This window comes from Pecten maximus, chromosome 12, assembly GCF_902652985.1.
Source record: "Pecten maximus chromosome 12, xPecMax1.1, whole genome shotgun sequence".
Taxonomy (NCBI): Eukaryota; Metazoa; Mollusca; class Bivalvia; order Pectinida; family Pectinidae; genus Pecten; species Pecten maximus.
In genome coordinates, this window is record NC_047026.1 from 20,592,707 (window position 1) to 20,603,549 (window position 10,843).

The following is a 10,843-nucleotide window of genomic DNA, read 5'->3' on the forward strand; positions in this document are numbered from 1 at the left end:
TTTTTTTCTATATCAAAATATGTATCAATCTGACTACCACTTCAAGATTCTTGAAAATTAAAAACAACATCTTTCCCCTTTTTATGCTTTTTTTTAAAGACTAGGACTCCGGTTTGACTATTTACATGAACTTTTAACAATTACAGACAAGTGCAATCAATGATTTCGAAAGCTCACCGGCGGCAGCAATCACACTATGCATTCATTTTGAAATTGTATGTCACATAATATCGCTCCTAGACCTCTAATGGATGTATAAACCAAATAAGAAGGGTGTGAACTTACAAGCTTTCCAAAAACTTACCCCCAAAATCTTTAAAGTGAGTTTTTGTGTCAAAAAAAGTAAGTCCACAAAATGGTAAAATGCCAATTTTTTTCTGCATGATTTGCCACAGCATCACTCCTGGATCTCTAATGAATGTATAAACCAAATTAGAAGGGTGATAGGTGTATACTTTTGGACTCACCCCCAAAACTTTAAAGTGAGTTTTGGTGCCAAAAAAGTTAAGTCCACAAAATGGTAAAATGCGAAAAAATCACAATTTTGTTGTTGCATTATTTTGCCATAGTATCACTCCAGACCTCTAATGAATGTATAAACCAATTTAGAAGGGTATGAGGTGTATACTTTTGGACTTACAAGCTTTCCAAAAACTAACTCCAAAAACTTTTAAAGTGGGTTTTGGTGCCAAAAAAGTCAAGTCCACAAAATGGTAAAATGGCGGGGTGACAGCATTAGCTCTCGGTTGCTCGTAACCGGTGAGCTAAAAAAGGGAAAAACCTAATATTTTCACCACTGAGGAGGTTGTCAAATGTAGAAGGGACAAACAGAGCAACAGAGAAGTGGCCAGGAATGTGATAAAATATACCTTTTAATGTCTGAATTGAACAGTTTTGGTGAAAGTTGGATGAACAATCCACACTGCACCACCCCAGTAACTGAACTGGAGAGTTATCTATACAACAGATCAATCGGTCTAGCCTGGTTAACATTCTATGCTATATTTATAGAAGTAATCAATTACACAGTTAAGAGACATAGAGCAAGTTTGTCATTATCAAATTGTCTGAGTGTGACAAACACTTTGCTGAGAAGTATACCAATTCATTTTCAGAACAGGTAAAATGTTTGTTTTTTTAAATTCCCATGAGGGTCAGGCAAGGCTCTTCTATTTTGATCATGCTGTTTTTGTGAAAATCTTAAACCAAATTCAAAATTCTTAAAAGTTAAATGGCCTTAACTATGGAAAAAATATGTTTACTATAACGAAATCAGAACCTGACATAGCTCCATACAGTTCTATGCCTGTATCCATTCAAAAGTAAATGAGCAGATATGCAATTAGGATTGACAGCCAAGGGTATACTATTCAAATTCTGACCATGAAATGGCAGTGGTATGTGTAAGAAATGATTGTGAAAAGTACAATAAACAATTGTACGAGGTCAAAATGTCCAGTTTGGTCTAAAAACAACCAATAATATGGAATCCATTCAAATTTTAATACATTAAAATCATAATTCATCAAGACAAATCTGCATGACATGTAATGAATGATCAATTAGAATTTCCTAATTATGAATGTTAACATCAGTCCCAGTGTTCAAAAGGAGATTAGGCTAATCACTGTTTAACAACAATGTAAAAATCCAGATTAAATCGTTTCTAGTAAAACTAATTTGAAAAAAATTTATGAAACTATACGGACCCTCATCAGTCTTGTCTGCCTATTTCAAGGAATATACATACACAGATTTTGAAGTGAAGGAGAAATGAGAATTTCACATATCAAGTGATCAAGCTAATCTCTTTTTGAACAACTGGGCCCAGCAAGCACATCCTCAGCTTAATGGCTGTTTCTACATCACGTCAAAACAATGATAGCTTTACTTTAACAACAACCACAACTCAACAATGAAAATAACCATTCAGGACACAAATGAAGATGTTGATAATTATGAAGATGATAGATGATGATGAGCATGAACACAAGTTAGCTACGTGTCATAAAACGACACTTCTCTGAGCTGAAAGGTTTTCTAGTAGCACATCTTTCAACAAAAAAAAAACAATATATGATTCATCTGAGTTTTTTGTAAATGCTCCATATTATAATGCATTGATTCTGTTTGGATAAGCAAAATGTCAAATTAAAAATTAGTTTTCTGATTGCATTGAAAATCCATACGAGTGTCCTCCATTTCACTAAAGCACAACACTGATTTTGATCTCAATCCTGATCTTAAAAAGAATCTTTTACATTCTATTTTTTTTAAAGAATATCTAAAATAAACATCAATATCATAACAGTTTCCAGTACACATCCTGCGTGATAGCATATTGTTTTGTTTGTGAACTCTCTTTTATGGTATGGATCACAGAAGTTATTGACCTCTGAGAGGTATCGATTGGAATAGATAATGATCTGGAAAACGACTGATGACGACTTGCTAAAACCCTTCTTGGTACTGTTTGGTCTGCATTTTAGCAATAATTCTCTCTAATTGTCGTCGGGCTTCACACTGTGGGAAATTTTCCATGTCGTAGTATTGTGGTGCTACAGCTATCAACCTACAATAAAATTGAAATGGTTGTAATCAGACATTAAAAAATACACCTTTTCTAGAATTATTTCACCAGTAAAAGTTGATGTAAAATTAAAGTACTGTATAATTATTTAACATAACTAAAAAACTCGAAACAGGCCAGTTATCAGTGACCATTTTATCACTGCACTATATCAAGATATTAGGAGATTTGTAACCTAAATTGGCAAACAATTTGGAAGCTGAAAAAATATAGTGTGTGAAATTCTTTTGACTTGTACATTTCCCATCAACATATACATACCAATCAGGTTTGACATCCGACACGGTGCGAATGTAGTTCTTGGTGGTCAATACAAACTCATTGTAAAGGACCCACTCTGGTTTGTGGTCAAGGCAGGTAGAAGGATGGAGCTGGACAATCTGACTGTCCTTCACCGTAAGGTAGTGTCCAGTTCTCTCTAAATGGGCAATCTGTTACCAACAGAAGGTCAACAATTAGAAGAAAATTACCAGAAAATCCAAGGAATTTGCACATGCTGCTAAAAAAAGTTTTGAGTATTTTGAAAACGCAAATTTAAATGATTGTTAACTTTAAAATAATCATTAAAATGAGAAGAAAAATTCTTTTTCTTTTGCAATTTTGCAAGAAAAGAGTAAGATATAATGTGCATCTTGTTTGTTTGATCAAGCATGTCTGCATATTGAGAGGAACAAACCATTTTTAATATCAATCATTTTTATTTGTCCCCATAAATAGGAAATTTAAATTCCATCTTGTATTGAGAACAGGGTAACAAATAGCACTAGTAGAAATTGATACAGACCTGCATGAAAAATCCAGACACAAGTGCTTTCCTAATGTTGAGATAGTAGTCACGGCTGGTGAAGTCTGTGCTGGATCTCCGTAAATTGAATCGATCCATGATCCTGGCCAGCTGCTGCCGTACGTTGTCGGCACTCTTCAGTGATCGGAAGTTGACAAAGTTGTCATAACACCACTGAGGATCTTCCTGGCCTGAAAATGTATGAGATATATAACGTAAAATGTTTCAACTTTTTAACACCCCAGCTACTTAATAACTGTACAAATGTTACAGATTTTACATTTCAATCTTACAAAGTTAACAGTTACAGTATTTCAATTTTGGCACATCAAAATATTCCGTTAAATCAGGGTTGTTTATTGCAGGTTTCCTAGCATTGCTTTACATTTAAATACTATAACCTGACATATTTTAGTATTTTAATTTTAGAATTATTTCTATGGAATTATGATTGCATCAATTTCATACTCTCTACAGCAATGATGTTGATACACCAATTCAAAATTTTGCTTATCTGCCAAAAAAAGGTAGCACAGGCATGCAAAAATTGTATTGTGTCAAAATTATTGAGTTCAGTATGACTGCACCAATTCATTAACATGCTAACCTGTTAAACACAACAAATTAGATATATTTATACTCTTTGATACTTACTTTGTTTGAATGCATGGTATACGTTGAGAAGTGTGAGGTGGTCCCCGTCAATGTGAGCAAACCTCATCTTCGCCTCATCGGCAGCCTTCTTTGCCTCGGTAGGTCGCACAAAACACTGTGGGACTAAATAGGTGATACGGGGCCGGGCACAGAGCCCATCCGCATCGGCATTAGTAATCTAGTCTGTCACAGGCATTACTGATAGGAAGATGACTAAAAGGAAGCCAGTATATTAGCCACGAGTCTGACAAAGTACAGCGATTTATATTCTACAGACACAAGGGCATATGATACCAGTAACAGCATGTCCACACAAGGACCTATGATATAAGTAATAGCATATCAACACAAGGGCCTATGATACCAGTAACAGGGCCTATGAAAAATAAGATATGTGATCTTGTACAATTAAATCTTCTGACCAGATGGTAATAAGGAGCAGAAGTATATTACAGCTCCACCAATCAAACACGTCAAAATTTATTTATAGGCCAATCACTGGACTTTAACTGTCTATGGAATCAACTTACATTGAAATTTTCTGGACTAAATGGCGATATCTATATCTTAGAATAACTTGTTGACTTGTAAAGACACTGATGAAATATATTTTCTTGTGAACCCTAATACCAGTATACTACTCAAAAATGAGTATATTGAAGAAATTTGAGCCGCTCCTCCTGTATTAACCTTAAATATACGTTATCTCTCTAATCACTGACAGCAAATACTGTCATTGTAATTTAAAGTATTAACAGGTCCAATTTATTTAGTTTACATCTCGTTATATGTCATCCGTGTGTATTTCAATATCATCCGTGTGTATTTCAATATAACAACAATAAATGTCTGCCTTGTTACCTGTCAATTAAGTCAATACCTTTATAAAATTATTAATTACCAAAAATTTCAACACATTAAATCAGAATATTCGAAATACTGATTCATGTAATTTATAAAACAGGTACACCTTTGAAAATATAGTAACATTATGCCAGGGTTACTAAGAACTGTATACCTCTCAGGTGTGTGGGGGTTAAAAAGGTATGCACAAGGTCATGTTACAAACTTGACTCAAACAAGATTAAGTTGTAACTTTAAATTTATCAAAATCGCATTTGATATAAATTTTGGCTCTAGTCCAACGCCTTAGCTGTTGATTACTTTTGAAATTCATGGGGCATATATATTACCTGACAGCATGGCAGTTATTGACAAAATCTCATTGGAGCAGGTAAAGTCACAACTGGCTATCACCATCTTGGCCAGCTGTGGGTCAAGAGGGAACTCCGCCATCATGGATCCTAACTCTGTCAGTTCGCCATCGTCATCTAGGGCTGCGAGGTAATTCAGCAATTCCAGAGCTCTCATCAACGTCTCAGGGGCTGATGAAATGATATATGTATAAAATATTAAGTCATGAAAATATACATATTTTCAAATATTTCTGGAAGGAAATAACTGGAAGGAAAATTGGAAATCCTATTAAACAGACAAACTTTAAAAAGTGAATTTCCTTAATTACAGTATGTATATCAAGGCAAGAGGGTTTAGTGAAAAGTTTAATATCTCAACTGAATGAAACAGAAACTGAAGACTTATCTTTTTTTATTTCATATTAACAAACCTAACCATCTATCTCAGACAGACTTTTCCAAAGTTTAAAATAATTGTCAAATTCAAATAAATATGATAGTGTTATTTTAGGATGTATTTTGTTAAAAAGAGATCATGAAGAAACTAACCTGGAGGGTCCATAAAGTCGAAGTGGACTAAATCGTCAATACCAAGTTTCTTTAATTGAAGCACTACAGAACCCAGATTTGACCGCAGGATTTCGGGGTATGTATTTTCTTGCATTTCCTGCTTGTATGCGCGCTCTGTGTAGAGACGGAAGCATTTTCCTGGCTGTGTTCTTCCTGCTCGTCCTGCCCTCTGTTGGGCACTAGCTTTACTAATGGCTGTCACTAATAGTGATTCCACTCGTATACGAGGGTTGTACACCTGTTTGTATTCAAACATGTATTCAAAATATAAAATTTGTTTACTGAAATCAATTCAAAAAATTGTTTTCATATCATTTGTACTTATTTTGCATTTTAAAATTGTAAACTTTACATGAAATTCATTAAAGATAGGTTCCCATATTATTGCACTCAATTTTTGTTCCCAGTAAAAACATCTATGTTTTTTTTAAATTTTCTATTTGTTAAGTAACTTGCTGTATAATTAAGTTAATTTACAATTTGGTATAAACACAAAATAAGCACAAAAATTAGGCAATACAGGAAAACAGAATTATATAAATATTTTCATGGAAACAAAGCCCGGGAACAAAAATTGTGGGAACCTATATACATATATTTGACTCGTGCAGGAACCTATTATTTGACCCATCCTTCAGCCCCTGTGGGTCAATCAGAGCCAATATGTGCATACTATCAAACAGCCATCCCTCATGAATTCTAACCAAACCTGAATTAGTTTGAATACCAATCAATAAAATGGTGCTCACAATAGTTTCCCTATATTAACTGTAGTAAAGTTAACCCCCTCCCATGCAGAAACGCGAGACCCCAGGGTCATGAAATTCACAATTTTGGTAAAGCAACTTAACACCCTTCCATCTAAGACAAGTACATTTGATTCTACTTTATTTGGGTCTTGAGAAGACTTTTATCGCACATTTCTATGGTGTACATCAAATGTTATACGATCTTGTAATAAGAATATACATGTACCTTTTGTTTAGCAAATCCTGGGTCTATCACAAACACAACACCATCAATTGTTAAGGAGGTCTCTGCTATATTAGTTGAAACTACCACTTTCCTCCCAATGGCTCCATTGGCTTTTTTAGGAGGTGCAGGCTCAAATATTCTTTGTTGTAGATTTGGAGGAAGTGTGGAATATAACGGTATACATTTCATGTCTCCTATTTCTGGTCCCAAATTATCAATTTCTCTCTGTATTCGCTTACATGCTTCATCAATCTCCTGTGAATGAAAACAAAAGCGTTCTGATTAGAATATTTGTATGAAGATGAACAATCTAAAAACTGGCTTATACTCAGCATTCTTTTCCATTAAAATGAATAAAGAGGATCTTGCGAGGCTGGCTATGCCATACGGAATTAAAACTCTCAACGAATTTGATATGCCACAGGGTTTTAGGAATTGAGTAGGTTTGATCATTAAATTTAACTTCGACAATCGAGAAGGAGATATCGTTATTGCAGAAACAACAATTGAAATGTTTTGAGAAAGCAAGTAACTACGCGAATACATCCAGTGTATGTCAAGGTTATACCCATATGGATTTGAGCCTCGATATATTGTCTTTATCTTTGATTATATTTCAGACAATCAGGAAAAATGTAAAGACTTATACCAATCAACAATGAAACCGTGTGGTGATATGAAAATATTGGTTTTTTTTCTATCTTCCTAAACATTGAAATCGAAAAAAAAAAAAAAAAGAAAATGTGAAAATTACAGATTGTACATTTTTATTATTTACACAAAAATTGCTCCTCACAAAAATATTGTGATATATATACTGTATATCAGTTTTGACATAAATTACAATGCAGCAGGGTTATAACATATACTGACCTCTTGTCCAGTAAGGAACAATAAGATATCTCCCTCCTTTTCCTCACACATATGTATCTGGACCACGGTCCGTATAGATGCTTCTAAGTAGTCCCTCTCTGGCTCTGGTGTGTAGAAGATTTCTACAGGGTGGGTTCGTCCGGGCACACTCATCAAGGGGGCATTGTCAAAGTAATTCTGAAATCAAATTTTATTTTTTAATTCTCAATCCGTATCTAAACCTCAACAGAATTGCGAACAATAACAAGACAAACACCACCAAATGTGGAAGCATTGCCTGTGTGACCAAAGTAGAGAGATTATAGAGAAACAAATGTTGCTTCCAATTAAAGAAATAGTCATTAGAGGTCATTTCAAATTTAAGGTCTGAATCTGAAGCAACTTGTAAAGGTAATTGATTCTGGAATATTCTTAAGTGGTGTCAGGTTTAAGCATCTTGATAGAGTTAAAGGAACTAAAAGCACCCAAAGTGGCGAAATCATAGAGTAATCCCTTTTCAGTCAATAACTAAAAGTACAGATTAGAAAAAATGTCAAATCTTGTCAAAATAAATGTACCTGAAACTTTCCGGCATCCAAGGTAGCACTCATGATGATAATTTTGAGATCTGATCTCTGCTTGGCGACTTCCTTCAGTAGACCCATAAGGATATCTGTAGCTAGGGTACGCTCGTGAGCCTCGTCAAGCATGATGATACCATAGTTTTCCAACAGTGGGTCAGACATGCCCTCTCTCAACAACATACCGTCTGTCATATATCTATCAACCACAATAGTACAAAATGAAATGAAAACACTGATTATATATTTTGTCTTGAAATGCCATTCATGTTATATAAAATATTTCAAGAAAGAATCAAATATCTCAACTCATTTAGTTGACACATTTTTGAAAAGAAAAGTGAAAACTTTGCCTCATCTACAGGTTTTTGGTTTTATTTTATCTTGAACATTCTGCTGGAGAAAGTGAATTGCAGACAGTGTTGGGACAGTTTAAGAAAAGCATTTATGATCTTACTTTAAAAGTGTTTTTGATGAAGTGCAATCCTCAAATCGAATGCTGTATCCGACCTCTTGCCCAAGGCCGACGTCCATCTCCTCCGACACACGTTGAGCCACCGACATGGCTGCTACTCGCCTGGGTTGTGTACAAGCAACTCCTTTCTTGGCAAACCGTGCTCTTACCCATTCAAGACACCATTGGGGAATCTATAACACAGAAAGGTATCCATCATATAAAAGAAGAGAGAGAAATAGCTTTGTTAGTGCCTTGCATCCATGAACAGGATACCCCAAATATTTAGGAAGTAAAGTTACATCTGATTTCAAAATCGATGCCACATCCTCATCAAGCAGAGACTAACATAAGTCTGCAAAAATACTAGAATCTGTTGATTAATAATCTTATGTAGACATTTGTGAACCACTCTGAAACAACCATTTTACTGTGATACACAGGTATATAAAACTACAATTTTTTTTATTATTTGAATTGAATACATAATGATGATTATATTACATGTACATAATTTCCCACTTATGATCATTAAATGCCACTTAAATGTACAAGCGATTTGCTATTAATAAAACAGACAAACTCTGATTGATGTTTTAAATGCAAGTATATTTTCTTTTTTTTTTAAAATCATAAATGAAAATTTTATATAAATAGTAATTGATTACACACTTGTGTAGTCTTTCCAGAGCCAGTCTCTCCCACCAAGACCAAGGTCTGGTTTTTGTTCAGAACATCCATGAATTTCTCTTTGTATTCCCATACTGGTAGCTTGCTTCTTTTGTTAAACAATTCAAAGTATCTGGGTGAGTAAGGTAAACCTGAAACAAAAAATCAAATTAAATATTTTTTTGGAAAAATGAAGTTATCAATAAATCTTAATGAAATTGAAGCGTATATACTTTAAGACATGCTACTTAAAGGCTTCTTATCATCAGTTTTCAGTGTTAAAATATCTGAGGTAAAAACTTCTTCAAGAAATGGAAGACAACTGATTGCACTTGATATCAGGAAAGTGTTAATTAGATACCTAGTTTTATAAGTAACTAGGACTAAAGGATGCATTAAATATGTCTTATACATATTCATCCACCATGTCTTGAGATCATGCAAGACATGAAATTTACATTTTGATTACCAAAATCATACTATGCTGATTTAGTATTATATATTATCTATATAATTAAGTATACACCTGGTAATTCTAATCCAATGGCAACTCATCTTTTCAGAATTGGTTCCCTATGCTAAACAAATTGATATTCATGTACATGTACCTGTGAATGGGTTCATTTGTATCTGTGGCTTGGGTATATTGAATTGTTCAAATATTGATTTGGGTTTTTCCTCTTTGACTTTGTCCCCATCTTCATTCCTGAAAAAATGAAATGAAATGCAAATAAATGTTTTAACTTAACAAACAAAACTGTAATGAAAAATAAGATCCGTATTATACAAATATAAATTTAATATCCAGCACTTTTCATCAACATGAATATATATACCCACAATATTTCAAATCCTGATAATAATTATATACCTAGATCTGCCGTTAGTCTCAAACTGATTCCCTTTTCCCGGCTTAAATAACGGGATTCAAATACTACTATTAAAAAGTCGTACTGTAAACGATGCCATTGTTGGAAATGCAGACAGACGACGTCTACAGTACATGTGCTCGAATTAATTATGGTATGGCCATGCATGCCACTCATGGCTGCATCATGATCATCAGCCATACAGTATAACTTATATTCTGTAAAAGAAACCTGCTGATTCTAGTTAGATGATTTAACACAAATAAACATACCTTAATTATTCAATTTATACGTTTTAAGCAAAACAACTCGCTAAACAATGTTGTAAATACTTATTTTGGGAGATCTTATTGTTAGTATACAAGGAATATTAATTAATATCAAGTAGTACCCAGTGGCAAATTCACTGACAACACTTTTAGCACGTCAACTATCCGTTTATAATGTGTGTCAATGCCGATAGAAGCAACACTGTGACAAGCAATTCAATTTACCGTGATCTTTTAGAGGAGTCGCCAACATCTATCCGGTGTCTTTTCGACATCTTGTTACTTTTACCATATAATAAATGTACGTTACTTTTACGTTCTACACAAACAGCAAGGAATGATGGGATAGGTGCTTTATCTTTCGGGTAAAAGGTAAATCA

At 34.1% G+C, this 10,843-nt stretch overlaps 1 protein-coding gene across 1 annotated transcript; it reads right to left on the reverse strand.

Moving 5' to 3' along the window:
* Positions 1–1,489: 1,489 nt before the first annotated feature.
* Positions 1,490–10,819, reverse strand: LOC117339251 (putative pre-mRNA-splicing factor ATP-dependent RNA helicase PRP1). Its single transcript, XM_033900730.1, has 13 exons — positions 10,689–10,819; positions 9,934–10,031; positions 9,329–9,477; positions 8,660–8,850; positions 8,200–8,401; positions 7,643–7,819; positions 6,770–7,024; positions 5,774–6,032; positions 5,222–5,413; positions 4,029–4,151; positions 3,375–3,565; positions 2,852–3,021; positions 1,490–2,572 (listed from the first exon to the last, which is right to left on the reverse strand). The coding sequence occupies exons 1-13, from the start codon at positions 10,736–10,738 to the stop codon at positions 2,452–2,454; spliced, it is 2,178 nt and encodes a 725-aa protein (XP_033756621.1). The 5' UTR covers positions 10,739–10,819; the 3' UTR covers positions 1,490–2,451.
* Between the last annotated feature and the right edge of the window lie 24 nt (positions 10,820–10,843).